Source organism: Lepidochelys kempii, chromosome 4 (assembly GCF_965140265.1).
Source record: "Lepidochelys kempii isolate rLepKem1 chromosome 4, rLepKem1.hap2, whole genome shotgun sequence".
Classification (NCBI taxonomy): domain Eukaryota; kingdom Metazoa; phylum Chordata; order Testudines; family Cheloniidae; genus Lepidochelys; species Lepidochelys kempii.
In genome coordinates, this window is record NC_133259.1 from 131,826,655 (window position 1) to 131,845,130 (window position 18,476).

General features: G+C 41.6%; 1 protein-coding gene across 9 annotated transcripts in view; it reads right to left on the reverse strand.

The window, feature by feature from the left end:
- The window catches only part of CTNNA2 (catenin alpha 2), a 784,792-nt gene that overhangs the window by 562,257 nt on the left and 204,059 nt on the right, over positions 1-18,476 (reverse strand). For all 9 annotated transcript variants that reach the window (XM_073342914.1, XM_073342915.1, XM_073342917.1 and 6 more), the window contains 2 exons: positions 10,183-10,349; positions 1,109-1,228 (listed from right to left, as the gene is read on the reverse strand). In XM_073342914.1, coding sequence (XP_073199015.1) covers positions 1,109-1,228; positions 10,183-10,349 — 287 coding nt within the window. The remainder of the gene's footprint in view (positions 1-1,108; positions 1,229-10,182; positions 10,350-18,476) is intronic.

The following is an 18,476-nucleotide window of genomic DNA, read 5'->3' on the forward strand; positions in this document are numbered from 1 at the left end:
GCAGAGCTATGCTGTAAGGCGCTTGGGCCAGGTATGAAAAATCATCCGTATCATACCTAGAAACTACTCATTTAAAACCCCAGATATGTAAGTAGATCAGGAAATGTCTAGGAAGACGCAATTAGGTTTATTCCTTTTATTTCTTTATGGCATGTGGATTCCTCTGTGCTAACCCCAGGTGCTTTTGTTTTGCTTGTAACCTTTAAACTGGACCTCAAGAAAGCTATTCTTGGGGCTGAATCCTTGTAGTTGTTTCTTTTAAAATCTAGCAATGGCCTGAGTTCCCAGATGTATTTTCTTTCTTTCTTTTTAATAAAATTTACCCTTTTAAACAGCAGAATTGGATTTTTGTGTCCTAAGAGGGTTGTGCACATGTTGTTTAATTAGTTGGTGGCAACAGCTGATTTCCTTTGTTTTTCTTTCTTAGCCCTTCCCTGGAAGGGCGGTGAAAGGGCTTGAGGGTGCCCCACGGGAAGGAATACCCAAGTGCACCTTCCTGGGCTCTCAAAGTGGTTCTGCACTTGGTTGGTTTAACCTTGAGAGTTTAATACAAGCCTGGAGTGGCCAGTATTAATCTTTAGAATCCTTGCGGTCCCCCACCTTCTGCACTCGAAGTGCCAGAGTGGGGAATTAGCCCTAACAACTTATTTAGGTGCCTAAATATTAATTTAGAAGCTTAATTTTAGACATTCATTTTTGAAAATCTGTCAAAACATTTTTGGAAAGAAAATATTTTTCTTTATAAAGAACACTTCATGTAGACCACCACACAATAATCAGATATGACCTCCAGTCTCTACTGACCTGGACTGGACTGAAGTGACCACTAGATAACGTAATTTCCTTGGTCATTTGCTCTCTTATTCTTTAAGCCATTCTTAACTGAAGTATTGTTTTTTAATATTTTCCTTTTTAAAAAAAAAATCACTTCTAAAAAAAGGCAACTGTGCATTGGAAAATTAATAGGCTTAAGATATAGGTAATGATATAATAATTATTGACAAATCTGATGATGCAAAGCAGAAACAACATTTCTTTTAACATGATAAAAACCCAGGTTATTTTATATGGCTGAATTTTCATACCCACTGGTTTACAATTTACCCACCTGTTGTCTTCTAGCAGCCACATAGTTAAGTTTCACCATCTCTTTCCCAAATTCTTTAAACCGATTTGCTAGGTCTTGCTCATTTGTTGCGTTCTTCACAGCTTCCAGTGCTTCTTCTACCTACAATTTAATATATGAAATTTATTAGAGTTTTAATCTGTCTCTGTCATTTTTCCCACCTTGACCAAGTCACTAATCATTTTATGCCCCAGTTTCTCATAGGCAAATTTGACTCTCAGTTACACCAATGTACAGTTCTCTTAATGTTGTTCTGTATTACTTCTCCTTCTTTGCATGCCACTATAATGTATACCTCATATAACAGGTATTAGTTTAGACACTATCTTATTCAGATATACTTCCTAGATTAAACATGTTTAATATCTGTGTCTTTTTTTTTTATTGGCCAAGCTTGCAAGGACCTATATTCAACTGTATGTAAATTCTCTGTTATGTGTCTGCATGTTTGTCTGTCTGTAATGCAATAACTTATGAATACCATACCCAATCCACTACAAAATTTTAGAGGATATTCTAGGCATCAATAGTCTGAACTCTACTGATTTGGGGGGAAAGTGGGAAACCAAAAGGAGAAAAGTAGGGGGCACAAGGAGCCTGTATCATCTGATTAGCAAAGCCACAGATGCAATCAGATCTGCATCTGTCTATAGAGCAAACAACTGGATGATGGTACCATTAATGCCACGCAAGAAAACAATACCCATATCCAAGCTCTGCCTATCCTCCCCATGGAGTTTAATAAGTTGACACCGTGAATGACTTCTCTCCCAGACTGAACGAAAACTAATAACTACAATGGGGGCAAGGTGAGGGAGACTAGCACCCATCTTCTGACATGGGAGGAAAACTGGGGACCCAGGTAAGGAGAGGGGGAAATCTGGCAAAGCCGAGATTGGAGGACCCTGGCCTGGGGGAAGTGGGAAATGGAGACACACATGGAGCCCCCAGCACAGAGGAAAGGGTGGGAATGAAGGACCCTGGAATAGTGGGAGGAGGACAGTGGGGGAGGGCATACACAACACCTGGTGCAGGACAGATTGAGAGACTCTGATATGGAGGAAAGGGGCGCACAGAACCCCTGGCAAGGGAAAATTGGGGGGAGTAGCAGGGAGTCCCTGAAATAGAGAGGGATAGGACGGTGGCACACAAGGAACTTGTGGGGTGGAATGGAGGGATGTAAGGATCCCGTGACATGTGAAATAAGCCTAGTCAACAGAAGTTATTAAGTGTATGACCCTCCAATTGTAAACAGAGAGAAAAATTTCCTAATGGTTTATGTGCAGTATAGGCTTTCTGTGAAAACTAAGAGTATGTCTCCTCTAGGACTTTTGTTAGTACAACTTACGTCACTCAGGGTTGTGAAAAAACACCCCTGTGAGAGACATAAGTTACGCTGACAGAAGTGCTGGTGTGGACAGTGCTATGTCACTGGTAGACATAGACTCCCGTTGGCATAGCTACCACCACTCGTTTAATTATGTTGGCACAGAACAGCCACACGGGAGATCTTACAGCGGAGCATCTGCATCGGTACAGCTGGGCCACTGTAAGGTCTCTAGTCTAGACGGGGCCTAAGGCTATTTACAGCTTATGGGAACAAATCTAAAGCAAAGAAAATTAAACTTGCCATTGAAACTAAATTTGTAGATTACCCTATATTACATAGCTAACATAGCATCTTTTAGAATGTAGTTAAAACAGAAGGAGGCCCAACATGGAATAGTAACTATGGCATAAGAAGTAGTTTGGCGCTTCGTTTTCTATTTTTTCTACTGTTATCAAAACTGTTACATTTACTTTTACATAAAGAGCAGAACTTAACAGAAAAAACACACTCTCCATAGTGATTCAAATTCGTTCAGCAAAAGAGGTAAAGATATGAAAATCCTAGAAGTATTACCAAGTGCCCACTTAGTACAGCTATCACAAACTTACCAGCTTCAGCATAAAAGCTGCTTACCGTTACGATTATAATGAAAAGATTTAAAATACTTTATTCATCCAGGAAATAAAATTACCTGCCCTGGGAGCAAGTGGGGCAGTGGAATTTTGTGAACTTGTTCTGTCATTTGAGAGATGAGTGAAATTCCCAGCAGAAGGGTTGAAACAGTGAATGTAGATCTATCCTGATCTGTATCAAGTTGAATTAATGAAATATTTAACTGGAACAATAGGTGTTGTCAATCTGGACATGCTGTTAACAGCAGACACATGAACTGTCCTTTTTCAGAGGAAAGGTTATTTAATTCCAACAGGGACTGGTTCCTAAGAAAGGATTTAGAACTCCATCTTGCTCTCTGTAAAGTCTCTGGCACCTCATCAACATCAATAACAAGAGCAGGCATCTAATTAATTTAGACAGGGTTTAAAATATACAGGGTCTGCCTCACCACTAACTTGTACATTGTGTTATTTTTACCTTGCAAAGTGAATGTAAAAAGTTAGCACCAGTCCGAGTGGATAATATTCCTTCTGTCACGTTTTGCACCCACTTTACACAAAGATAAATGGTTGCACAAGGTGTAAGGCCATGGAGAATCAGGCTCACCCAGTTCTGCAGAGAAATATTCTGGCTGGAAATTTAAATGCATAGCTGTTTTCTGGAGGTGTTATGCTACATCTAACAGTTACAAGCTGCACTTTGCTTTTGTGGTCAAATCAATCTGGGCCTGCATCATCTCATTTCTTACCCATAAACTGAACAATGATGTTCAAATCCTAACTGCCATGACAGCTCACAAAATTAGTATGAAAACTATATTGTATGGTCTAATTTGTTCCTGCTATTTATCTACCACCATTTGAAATACTAACCCTCAAGTTTTCGAGCCGCACAGGTATGTCTACGCAGCAAAGAAAGATCCGCAGCTGGCCTATGCCAACCAACTTGGGGTTGCAGGGCTCGGCTGTGGGGCTGTTTCATTGTGGTGTAGACTTCTGGGCTTGGGCTGGAGTCCACGCTCTGGGACTCTCCCACCCTACAGAATCCCAGAGCATGAGCTCCAGCGCAAATCCGAAAATCTACACAGCAATGAAAACAGCCTCGCAGCCCAAGTCTGAGTCAGCTGGCATGAGCCAGCCACGGATTTTTCTTTGCTGTGTAGATATACCCACAGAGTTCTTCTTCAGGTCTGGGAAAGGAATTCCCAGCAAAATGCAAAGTGGAACAGATTGTCTGGCATAAGTTGTTAGCACATATTGTAAGGGATCATTCAAGGTACAGTGGCCCATTATAACCTGTGCAGTCACAGGAGAAAAAGAGGGGGTTACTGGGTTACAGATTGTTGTAATAAACCATAAATCCAGTTTGTCTGTTCAGTCCAGAATTTTTGGTGTCTAGCAGAGTAATGAATTTAAGCTCCCAGGCTTGTCTTTTGAAAGTGTTGTGGAGATTTCCTTTGAGGATGAGGACTGAAAGGTCAGATATAGAATAATCGCTTTATGAAAAGTCTTCTTCTACAGGGGATACAATATTTTTTATCTTTAATTATTTTCCTTTTGTGAGTGAATTTCAGAGCGAAGCGATTGTTTGGTTTCACCCACATTTTTGTTACTGTGGCATTTATTGCACTAGATGAGGTATAGCACATGTTGCAATAGGCATGTATAGGATACATGCATCTTGAAAGGTGTGTTGTGTGTGGGGGGGTGTTGCTTATTGTAGCAGTGGGGATATATCTGCAAGTTTTGCATCTGTTGTTTTGGCAGGGTCTGGTGCCACTTTGAGTCGGCATGCCCTGGTCTGTGGAAATGGTCCCTAACAATATGTGCTAATAACTTACTTATGCTAAACAATCTGTTCCACTTTTTATGTTGCTGTGATGCTTCATTTCCCAGTCCTGAAGAAGAGCTCTGTATGGCTCGAAAGTTTGTCTCTCTCACCAACAAAGTTGGTCCAATAAAAGATTTTACCTCACCCACCTTGTCTCTCTAACATCCTGGGACTGACACGGTTGAAACTACATTGCCTACATTTTTTATTATGATAGCAGGGCCGTCCCTAGCCATTTTGGTGCCCTACACCCCTTTCCATCCCTCCCCGTGGGTGTGGGTGGGTGTGCTTGCCTCAGGCCTCTGGGGGGAGGGGGAGGAGGAGGCAGGGGAGCTGGTGCTGATGAGAGACCAGATAAATAATTTAAATCAATCCCAAGCAGTAGTAATTTTTAAATCAATGAGAGCTGCTGGCTGTTCTTCACATTTAAAATCAGGCAACGTATTTAGGTGCCTAAATAAGTCTGAGCACATATTTTTGAAAATCTTTATTAAAAAAACAAAGTACATTTAGAAAGCACATAATAGGTCATTAGCCATTGGTGTGAATTGATTGTAATTCATTAATATTATTTATCTTTACATTTCAGGTGAAATCTTAAATATCTTATTTAACAATGTTTTATTTCTATTTTCAGAAGAATAATAGCTCCAGTGAAGTAACACAGAGCCAGTTTGCCTCCACAGGGTGGAATCCTATCTAGGAAGTGATGTTTCCTTGGATCATTCCATCAGGATGGGTGGGAGATTGCCTCCAATGTAATGAGCAGAGGGTCTGGCTCATAGAACCTGTGCCATTCTGTTTCCCACTCTGTCTCCTTGGCAATTGCCAAGGTCTCCCCTTGCATACTGTAATCCTGTTCTGTTAAAGGGGAGAGCAGATTCACCACTGTTTGCCAGGGAAACATGAACATGTGCATATAACACCCTAGCCCCACACCCCACTTGCTGGCCCTCTCTCCACATGAAGTTCCCCAGATCCGTACAAACTCCTTTTGGGCATGTGGCTGGTGTCTGACATTTACCAAGTAAAATCTAGGCATAGGTTTGGGTTGGAGTGCAGCATTACAATTCAATTCAACTCAACAATTATTACTAGGCCAATATCAGAACAACTAGGTTACAAGCAGCTGATAGATAAACTGTTATAATTCCAAGTACTTGAGTTATTTCTGCATCACCTCATCAGGCATTTCTCCCTTCCAATAAAGCCCCTATTGCACCATCCTTATTGGGAACTGTAAGAAACAATACATTTGATTTCTGTGCCTACTTTGTAAAGCTATTTAAGATCCTTTGGGACAAAAGGGCCTACATGTATTATTTCTACAATACCTTGAGCTATGTAAGTTATACCTTTGTTGTAGCTCAGTGACTATTTTTATTTATTTTATTTTATTGAAACATGGTTATGGCCAGAAAAGTTGCTATAAAAACATCTTCTTATGCAACAAATCTTCTGATTGTCTCGAGTGGCCCAGGATGCTGCAATGCTGAAAGCACCTTGGTCTATCTGTTAATTAGCCTAATTTGTATGGCCCAAGGGATAGGTGACTATATCACTGTTCAATATCTGCCAAACACCAAGGACATCAAGGATACAAAGTAATGTAGGGATGCAAAGCTGAGAATTGGTCAAAGGTAGATGCATTAGTCCCAGATTAAGCAGGTCCCTTTTCCCTAGGTAAGATAACAGGGACTATTCCAGAACACTCAGGAACTTGCTAGAACCAATTAAGGCAGGCAGGCTAATTAGGACATCTAGATCCAATTGGGAAGCTGCTAGAAACAATTAAGGCTAATCAGGGCTCCTGGTTTAAAAAGGACCTCACTTCAGTCAGTGAGGTGTGTGTGCGAAGAGCTGGAAGCAAGAGGCACTAGCAGCTGAGAGTGGGAAAGCATACTGCTGGAGGACTGAGGAGTACAAACATTATCAGACACCAGGAGTAAGGTCCTGTGGTGAGGATAAAGAAGGTGTTGGGAGGAGGTCTTGGGGAAGTAGCCCAGGGAGATGTAGCTGTCATGCAGCTGTTACAGGAGACACTCTAGACAGCTGCAATCCACAGGGCCCTGGGCTGGAACCCAGAGTAGAGGGCAGGCCTGGATTCTCCCCAAAACCTCCCAACTCCTGATCAGACACAGGAGGCGTTGACCTGGACTGTGTGTTCCACCAGAAGGGAAGGTCTCTGATCTGTTCCCCGACCCACTTGGTGGATCAGCAGAGACTGTGGGGATTGTTCTTCTTCCTTTTCCCCATGCTGGCCAGTGATGAGGTTAGCTGAGTGACTGGCTGATTTAAGCCATGAAAGTGGCCAAACTGAGGGCTGCCATGAATCTCTGAGGCAAGCAAATCCGCCAAAAAGCAGAGGACCCACCAAGGCAGAGGAAGAATTTTGTCACAATATATATCAGTTATTTCAAGAGACAGTGAGTCACAAGATATTGGTCCTTAAATTGACATGATTCCGATTACCATCTTACCTTTTCCCACCTATTTTTGACCTTAGCTCAGTGTTTATTCAACTGAAACTGCTCAAGCTAAAACCAACGTCTTTAAAGCCTGATGAAATCATGGCACAATTTAAGTGGGTGAGTGGGAAGGGGAAGTAATGGGATGTACAAAACAATAATGAGAAGGACTTCATTTTAAACCCAGTGTGGTATCCAATTTACTTACGAGAAAGGAATTTGTTTCTCTTCCCCAGAAATGTCTGGGAGGTGCAGTTCCATCTAACATTGCAAACAGCTCCAGTTTCCACGTTCAGTAAGACCCCCAATGGCCCAATGAAGTAAAGTGGAGAAAACAAATGGATTTATAAAATAAAAAAAGATAAGGCCAATTTCAATTAACTTTATGGGGTCATTGTAGTTCTTAATAAGATTGTGCTACTTTTTTAACTCCAACTACTATTTAAGAGTCAATATATCTCAGGGAACGATAACTAGATTTTACTTATGCTCATATATTATCAGCAGAACTAAGTAAGTTCAGAATGAAAAATATGCAGGATTGGCAATGACATGCAAGTAACAAATAATGCAGTATGACTTTCAAGTCTCGGGTTGAGATTGTAGGGGTAGAAGTGAAATTTTAAAATGAGAAAATTGTATATGGAAGCTATTGAAAGTCTTTGAATATGGATTCCTAAACTGATATTTTTTCACAAAGTCACATTTGAGAATATACTTGTTCTTCAAATAAATATGTTTAAATGAATATGCATATATTGTTACGATTAACAGTGATTATAAATATATAGGTATTTACATACGTATTTTAATATTAATGCTAACAGTAAATGATATGATAAAGTGATTAACAATCTTTCTGAAGAGCACCTACGTACATTCACAAATTGATTAAAATGCACTTCTCTCCATAAAGACTGAAGTGCAACTCACTGCCTTGACATGATTTAAATTAGAACTGATTATAGTACATTTTAGGGTGCGTGTTGGATAAATCACCTCATATAACTCTGACAATGCAAAGTGATTTTAATTCATTAATTTTCAGAGTACCTGAAGTGAAAATTACATACTGTAAATCGGTCTTTGTACATTAGTTGCAAGTTAATATTAATGCTGTTCCATGTGTGACAACTACCACCATCAATCTTTGGCCTTTTAATGCCAAAAAGTGGCCTAAAGCTACCTTGGTCTCAAAAATAATATAAAATAATAATAAGATACAAATATTTGCATTGCCCTCCTCTCTTGGAAAATAAAAATAACTAGTGTTCTTTTAAAGCTGTAAATAATGCAAAATGATCAAATGCAAAGTTAAACTTTCAAGTGCTTCAACACACTTAACAAAAAGCACAGGAGACAAAAATACATAAAAATAAGGCTGAAGGTTCTTTGAAATAATTTCTTGGATGATTTGCAAAAGCTACAGACTATGTTGATGTATGCTGCCTTGAGAATCCACAGAGAGAAAAATGATATGAGAACATTACTAAACAGCGCCCACTTACAAAAGATCATTTGGAGAATGCTACTCTAAGCAGTGTATCATACTACTTCCAACAAAGGAACTTATCAACACAGAAAGTCAAAAAATTCTGGCTTCTGCTCAGATACAAGAACAAATGACCTCTTCACCTTTGAAATGGTCTGAATAAGAATTTGAACTGTCGTGTACACATAGGAGTCCTCTTACTGCTAAAATTAAGAGTTAGAAAGTCTCTACTGACAAAGCATTATCTGAATTAGAATGTTGTTCATTATTAAGTTGAAAAAATGAAGGCATATTCGAGAGTCACATTGCTTACACAGCATGTAATCACGGGACAATGTGCTGACATTTTACTACGATAGCACTGCATTCTTTAGGGCAGTGCTTTCTAGCATTTGTACAGAAAAGCGTTTGCCATTTTTCATTGTAGAGTCTGTTTTCAAAGGATTAAAATTTGTTTCTACAATCTCATTCCAGGCTAAAGGTTCTCATATCTCTGCAAGAGAACAATATCTAAAATTTACCAAAATAGGGGTGGGGGAGTACCTTTTGGGCCATCTATCAATAAAATAAACAAGGTTTTAAACATTATGTATATGCATTTTTACACCTAGGGCAGTGGTTGGTTTCCCCCCTCCTTTTTCTTCTCCCTCCTCCAGATTAGCAAAAGCTGGCCATGTGATAAAGACCAAGAGAAAAATCAATCATTAAACTGGGTAGTGACAATTACAAAACACTGTATGCCTTTACAGACAGGTAGATAGACAGCATCAAAAGCAGAATACAAATCTACAGCAATTCATTTGCAAATCTACATGTCCTCTCTGCTATTTTTTTTTCATTTTTGAATACTAATTAGACACTTACCCTGCTTCTAATCCCAATCAATGTTCTTCCCTTGTGATACATTCAGTAGTCATATAGAAGCACCTAACTTACAAGGCACAACAAAACTGTAGTACTTAAATTCTGCCACAAGATAGCAATACTCTACAACTACTGTGGATTATTAAACCACTGGCATGAGCTTCACTGTGATTTAAATGTGACTTTTAGTCCAGCATGGTACACAACAGCAGTACAAGTACAATCTATCAGAAGTACCTAGCGATGCTGATTTTAACTCCAACACATTAATTCATTTAGATTGAACATATAAGGGTCTAAAAAGTAGAAATGTATTATATTCTAGTTCCACTTTAGTGCTTCCACAAGAACAGCAACTACAAAGACAATAGAAAACTTGTGAAACTTGGACTTTTGTTTATAATTTCAACACATCTTAAATGAAGAAAACAGTGTAGAAAATTTTAAAAAGTCATACAATTTTCAGGTGGGACAAAAGCCTCATGACATCAGCCATATCAGCCAGGATGAGTAAGCGAGTAACAGCCGACAGCAAGGCCCGAGCAGCCCGCACCATGGTGCCTCGTTTCACGGAAGAACATGGATCATCAGCAAACTCTGAAGAGGCAATTCTCATTGTTTCACCTACAATACAATAAAATAATTTTGATTACACAAAATGTTTTACATTTATACCATCCAGAAAAACAAACAATTCCCTGAACAAATTAACTGTTGCTAGCCAGAAAGGAATTTAGTTTTTGGTTTTGGTTTTGATTTTGGAGTAGTAGGTTGCTGAAGAGAGGAGTTCTGTGCAAAATGTTTTAGAATCTCAAAATAACCTGGGATGATCAGGTCAAATACAACAAGCTACACAGGAAGTAGCTATGTATTTGGCAGACTACTCAGCAACCTTCTCTACACAGACTACACTCCTTACTGTTTTTCTCCCATTGTATAAATCTCTTCTGTTTCTATTGCAGCCCCCCTGCTGCAGAATTAGAGGAATAAGATACCAAGACAAACTGTTGAATAGTCACCTGCAGAGATATTCACCATAAGGTTAGAGAAGCTGCTATTGGAGAGCTGTAGGAAACATAAAAAACTCACCTCCTTTTATGCGGATGGACAGAGTCGGAGATTCATTAGGTTGACACCAACCGAAATTTGCAAAATTTCCTTCCATAAACAGACTTTCTAATCTACTCCCATTGTAGCTATCTTTCCCCTGTGAAGGGCTCCTATCCTACTATCATGTAAATCACCACCTTCTGTGCAGACTCACCAATCCACTCTCTCTCTGCTCCCAACTTTCCCTGCCATTTCTACATTATTTCTTGACCAGCTCCCACTCCAACTATCTCCCAAGTTTCTACCACTCATTTGTTCTGGGTCCCCATTCCTCGTTCATATGGACAGAGATCCTGATCTGATCTTCTCCCCACAGCTATCAATCCTGTTGATAGAGTTTTTATGCCATTACAATTACCTGTATATTCAGCCCTGTAATGAACCCACTTCTCCAGTCCTCTCCACTCCCCCCTGACCCCAATCTACACTTGTTTCACTTAAGATACTTCTCCCAATGGACTTGACAGAACTATCTCTTTAAGCTACTTGTTAGAGACTTAAAACATGGAGGACAAAGTCCTCTGCTTACAGGATGTATAGTATTTATGGTATTTATTATTATTTGTTAAACTTCAACCACGTTATCTATTATTTTGTTTAGTGTCTGGATAATGTAATAACATCCCTTATTATTATATTTATTATTATTATTATTATTATTATTATTATTGTGCCAAAAATGTTCAAGGTGCTTAACAGACTACGGAAACCAGATCTGAAGAAGAGTTCTGTGGAGTTCAAAAGATTGTCTCTTTCACCAACAGATGTTTGTCCAACAAATTATGTTACCTCACCCGCCTTGTCTCTCTACAAAGACTACATCTTTTAGAATGAAGGATGAGAGTTCATAGGTAAGGCTCTGTGTTTGTCATGGAGGTCACAGATTCCGTTACTTTTCGTGACCTCTGTGACTTCTGCAGCAGCCCATGCGGCTGGCTGAGGAGGCACCTGAGCAGCTCGGGCAGCCCCTGGGCCAGTTGCAGTGGCTGCTGCTGGGGCAGTCTTGCCCCCCCCCTGCCGCCAACAGCAGGATCATGGGGGTGGGGGCTCAGGGCTGGGGAGTGAGGTACAGGGCGGTGCTTACCTGGGGGGGGTGCTCCCTGGAAGGGCGACAGGAACTCCCCTCCCTCAGCTCCTAGCTCCACATGCTGCCTCTGCCTGTAGGCACCGCCCCCACAGCTCCCATTGGCCATGGTTCCCAGCCAATGGGAGCTGCAGAACCGGGGCTTGGGGTGAAGCAGAAGCAGCACGTGGAGCTAGGAACTGGAGGTTGCTGCTTCCCAGGAGCCAGGTAGAGAACCTGCCCCAGCCCCATCAACCCCCCACCCCCTCTGAGCACCCACGATGCCCCCCCCCCAGCATCTGCGGCGCCCATGCTTCCCAACCACCCGCGGCGACCCCCTGGGCTGTGCTACCCCTGAGTACCAGCAATGCCCCCCGGGCCACCCCATCAGCATCCACTGCCCACCCCTCCCCCAAGTTTTCATCAGGAGTATATAGTAAAACTCATGGTGTGATAAGTGAAAGGGTGGGGGTAGCTCCCTTTTATGGACACCCAGACAGCCAGTTAGCCATAAAGTCCCTCTTGGTGGCTGCTTGCTTTACTTGTAAAGGGTTAAAGAGTCCCCCAGGTAAAGAAAAGGGAGTAGGCACCTGACCAAAAAAGCCAATGGGAAGGCTAGAACTTTTTAAAATGGGAAAAAAAGCTTTCCCTTTGTCTCTGGGTTGCTCTCTCTTGGCGGAAGAGACAGGGGCAGCAGGAATGCTGTGTAAAGTTTGAACCAGGTATGAAAAATCATCTTCCATACCTAGAAGGATTCATTGGGACAGGGAATGTTTATTTCTTTTTTTGGCTTGTGGATTTCCTCTGTGCTAAGCTTGGGTATTTTTTGTTTTCTTTTGTAATGTTAAGCTGGACCCAGGGAGCCATTCCTGGTGTTTAACCCTTTTTCAGTTGCTCTATAACATCTAGCAAGAGTCTGATTTTCCAGATGAGTTCCCTTTCTTCTTTTTAAATAAAATTTACCTTTTTAAAAAACCTGATTGGTTTTGTGTCTAAAACGGTCTGTGCATATGTTTTTCAATTAGCTGGTGGCAACAGCTGGGTTTCCTTTTCATTTGTTTTCTTTCTCGGCTTCCCCGAGGGAGGGGTGGAAAAGCCAAGCGGCCTCAGGGAAAACTTCCCAAGTGAATTTTCCCAGGAACTGCAAGAGGAAGTTTTTCACTTGGGTGGTGGCAGCATTTACCACGCCAAGGTCAGAGAAAAGCTGTAACCTTAGGAGTTTAATACAAGCCTGGAGTGGCAAGTATTAATTCTTAAAATCCTTGCAGGCCCCCACCTTCTGCACTCGAAGTGCCAGAGTGAGGAATCAGCCTTGACAAATGGACAGGTCATGGGCCGTGAATTTAAATTTACTGTAGGTGACCTGTCCATGGCTTTTACTAAAAATACCCATGACTAAAATGTAGCCTTATTTATAGGCATTGTGGGGAAAAGAATGTTTTAAGACAGCACTTGGAGAAAAGGATTAAGGCAATGGTGGATGAAGGTATGGAGGTAAGTATGGAAGGAGATGAAGGGAATGTTTTTTCATATAGTTTGGGTGGAGAGGAAGTATGACAAAGACAGGAGATGGAAAAGAGATTATTGCAAAGATATAGGCAGGAGTTCAATTGTGAAAGGCCTTGAAACAAGAACCATGGAGTCTTCTGGCAGCTTGTAGAGGAATTTGATCAACTCAGCCCAAGTGGAATAATCATAACAGGGCAAAAGGGCTTAATGATTCACTATGCACAGTGGTAACCCTGCAGCTGAATATCTCTCTCTGCCAGAAATATCATTGGGGGTGGGGGGGCATCTTTGTCTTTGGGAGTAGCTTTCACTCTACTTTGGCTGTGCCATTCGTTTACAGCCACTGCCCCTGCCCCCAGGGTGCCTAGTGGGGTGTGCTGATAAAAATTGTACTCTTGTGAAGGAATTTGGTATTTGTGTTCCATGCACAGTGCTACCGGTATTAGGGATGTGGGAGTTTGCCCTAAGGCTTTTATAGGCAGCATAATTGCCTCTTTCTAGGGAGAGCAACCTTCCCTGACATAGTGAGGTATAATATGTCCATGAGATTGTGAGGATTTTTCTCCACAAGTTCCATCTGTATTCCCACAGATATAGCCATCCTTTTTAGGAGATCCTGACAAGATTCAAAATCATCTGGTACCAGAAAAGACTCTGGTACAAGGGCCTTATGTGGCGAAGAGGACTAGGTGTTCAGAGGAAGCAGGTTAGAACCCTCCTGAGGCTGGTCTTGCACTGTTGATGCTGGAGGTCTGTCTGAAGCCGGCAACAGGCGGTGCCACTGTTCTTCACACCGCAGAAGCTCAGTACTGACATTGAGCAGTAGATTGTTACCTCATGGAGAAACTTCATCCTTCAGTGTAGTGGTTGCCTGGTACTGACTTTGGAGTAGGAGACTTAGGAACCCCTTTCAGACTTTGAGGAATATAGTACTCCAAAAGCCAGGGTGGAGCAGTACCAGATGGCACAACAAGACATTGGGACCATGATCTACATGGGCCTATAGTTCCGGAGCCAACACCATGGGCTTCCTAGATATCACTACTGTGCCTTGTGGCAGAGTGGTTACCACTGAACTCAGAGCTGGCACCGAGATTGCTGGAAGTGCTGCCAGACCTGAAGCCACAGGCACTGTTGCAGATCCCAACATTGAAAAAAACATGGGCACCACATGTGACAAGCCTGACAAGGTACTATCAACCTGAATAATCACCAAGAGCAGTACAGAGAGGCTCAGCAGATCCTGCACAGCTGTGTATGCTTCTGAGGCAACCGGTACTGAAATGGGCCTTTGCTCCACTCTGAGCCTGAGGCAACAACTTCAGCATGCATGCCAAGGAAGTAGCCAGACTCGATGGTCCCAACATGGGAACTAGAGTCACTGGCTCTAGCCTGGTCGAGCCACTAGGATGAGGTACCATGGAGCAGCAGGCCAAAGAGGGTGCTCTACCTTTGGTACTAGAGCAGCTAACTTTGCAGTTGACGAGTGCCAAGTACTTTGAGGATATACAAATCAACCTCTTCTTTGGCTTCGGCAGCCAAGGGTGCTCCATGCACTTATACCTCTTTGAGACTGTCCTGGCAGAGAGGCTCTCCTCCTGGCTCTATCCCCAGGTAGGGCTGGGGAGTGGGGAGTACTGCTGGACACAGAAGAGCGGCATCCATGAAGATGTACCTGAGGCGTTATTCTCTCTGCATCTTATTTCTTGTCTTGAAGGCCCAGCAAATCAAAAACCTGTGCCTAATATGACCCTCACTCAAGAACTTCAGGTAGTAAGAGTGTGGGACACTGACAGGCATTGGTTTGTGATACCCTGATGCATGATTCATTGACTGGTTATTGATTATATTGATTTTTTAAGAATTTCCAATTAGTCACTGATTACAATTCTAAGGTTTAAAAGGTTCCAGTGGCAGAAGCAGGCACAACAAAATTAAATTCTATATCTGCTGGGAAACCTTGGCATGAACAGCGACACTCTTGCTGAGGGTGAAGCAAAGCTTTAAATACTCTTATTAGCATAATTAGTAAAAATTCAAATGTTCCAACCCAAATGAGAATATAGCTGTAGTGAAGAATGAAGACGGTATCCAGCACTATCTCTAACACATACTCACAGCCTTATCATGTAAACATAGTGGTTGGTGGGAGACAGTTGGTGTTGTGCGAGGGTCCTATCCTAACTCCAGCATTTTAAGCGAGTCTGATGGTCAAGATCTCAAAGCTTACATGGTGGTTTGGCCAGTTACAGGGCCTGGTGACTGTCATGAATATTCATATGGATACCTGGTCTCCTTTGTCCATAAGTAACTTCCTCACTCTAATAATTATGAGGTGCCCTTAACCTATAGGGTAGTATATTAATGATCTCAACTCTATGTCACATATGTCAATTCATTGCCAACACAAGTTGTGGTTATACTTTTGCAGATGCTCCTATCCTAAAATATCCAAAATCTGGTATCAGTTCATATTCCTGCAGTTATATGGTTTCATTCGATACAAAAATCCCCTAAATGTGATATTCCCAGTTCCCCAATAACTCAGGGTCATTGCTGTGTAACTTGCTTATCCTAAGGCTCATTGGCCTCAAAGCCTTATGATAACTACTTAAGTTAAATATCTTACAGAGGGTAGGGCTGTAGGTGTCTTGTGTTCATGCAACATAAAATACCTTTAATCTAGTTCTATGGGCTACAACCCAGAGAAGGTTTTGTAGCCAGGGGATGTTGGCACAGGCTCCCCCAGAGTCCACTGAATGTGAACAATTGGTGAAGAAAAGAAAAAGAGGTTCAAGGGCCAAAAAGTGAGTGCCATTAACCAGCTAACAACTAAAAATGGCATGTTTGCTAAAGGAATGAACGCCACCAATGGTAAGAAGAAACTGAAGGATGGGTGATGTGTTTCTGCCCTTTATACCTTTGGCTTGGAGCACAAGAAACACTAGGGCACAGGAGTAGCTGACCCTACCTCTGGTACCAATGCATGAGGGGAGCACTCATCTTGGGGACTGGACATATACAACTACTCAAAGAAGAATGGAGGACACTGGCATAGTGGGGTGGAGAAAAAGTACACGATTCCACACACGTACAGTCAGGGAGATGCTATTTCCTGGTTAAAAGATCTATTTCTGTAAACACTTATGAACATGAATAATTTTACACTTACATGAAAATGCTCGTTGATTTCAATGGATCCTAATTTTGTATGATCATTCAAAAGAATGTGTAATTAAAAGTCTCTTGCAATGCTAATTTGAATATAAAGCAGTACTCAAGTTGGGGATCTGTTTCAAGGCTTAAAATGGATTGGATCAAAGCAGTGTCAAATAAAGAGTTTTCAGAAGAGCCGTTTGCTGGTGAGAGGGCTTTAAAAAATATATTTGAACAAGCTGTCCAATCTGTGAAAAATTGTCATGATATCATGAATTGCCATCAAGAGCAATGACAGCACTTATGAAAAACTGCTCATTGCTGTCAACTGGAAAACAAGGAGAAAATCAGAACATACCATCTTCCCAATTCAGGCAATGAGAGCAAAACGACATTCTGGAAGTAAGTGCAATTATAAAGAAAAATTCATTACTGAGATTACTGATCTGTGGCCCTCTCTAAAAACAAAACCAACAGTTGACAATTTTTAAGGCTCTCAGAGTGTTTAAAAGTAACTGAGTCCATTTATGGAACATTGTTAAGGCCCCATCTATACCGCAAACTGGAACCATATTATAACTGCACTGGGTGAAAAGAATCATCCCCTAACTCAGCAAGATATGAAGTCAAATGCCATATTCTAGTTGCCTTTTTGAATTCACTATTATCCATCTGAATCCCAAATATCCTGCTATATCTACAAAAAGAACAGGAGTACTTGTGGCACCTTAGAGACTGTCAAATTCATTTGAGCACAAGCTTTTGTGACCTTTGTGACTTTGTCTGCACCCACAACTATTTCACATTTGGGGACAATATATACCTTCAAGTCAGCAGCACTGCTGTGTGTACCCGCACAGCCCCACAGTGTGCCAACATTTTTATGGTTGACTTAGAACAATGCTTCCTTAGCTCTCATCCCCTAACGCCCCTACTCTACTTGCGCTACATTGATGACATCTTCATCATCTGGATCCATGGAAAAGAAGCCCTTGAGGAATTCCACCATGATTTCAACAATTTCCATCCCACCATCAACCTCAGCCTAGACCAATCCACACAAGCGGACACAATTGTGCTAATAAACGATGGTCACATAAACACCACCCTATACTGGAAACCTACTGACCGCTATACTTACCTACATGCCTACAGTTTCCATCCAGGACACAAAAAGAAAAGGAGTACTTGTGGCACCTTAGAGACTAACCAATTTATTTGAGCATAAGCTTTCGTGAGCTGAGCTGTAGCTCACGAAAGCTTATGCTCAAATAAATTGGTTAGTCTCAAAGGTGCCACAAGTACTCCTTTTCTTTTTGTGAATACAGACTAACACGGCTGTTACTCGGAATCCAGGACACATCACACAATCCACTGTCTACAGCCAAGCTCTAAGATACAACCACATTTGCTCCAATCCCTCAGACAGAGACAAACACCTACAAGATCTCTATCAAGCATTCTTAAAACTACAATACCCACCTGCTGAAGTGAAGAAACAGATTGACAGAGCCAGAAGAGTACCCAGAAGTCACCTAGCACAGGACAGGCCCCACAAGGAAAATAACAGAACGCCACTAGCAATCACCTTCAGCCCCAACTAAAACCTCTCCAGCTCATCAAGGATCTACAACCTATCCTGAAAAATGATCCCTCACTCTCACAGATCTTGGGAGACAGGCCAGTCCTCGCTTACAGATAGTCCCCCAACCTGAAGCAAATACTCACCAGCAACCACACACCACACAACAAAAACATTAACCCAGGAACTATCCTTGCAACAAAGCCTGATGCTAACTTTGTCCACATATTTATTCAAGTGACACCATCATAGGACCTAATCACATTAGTCACACCATCAGGCGCTCGTTCACCTGCACAGCTACCAATGTGATATATGCCATCATGTGCCA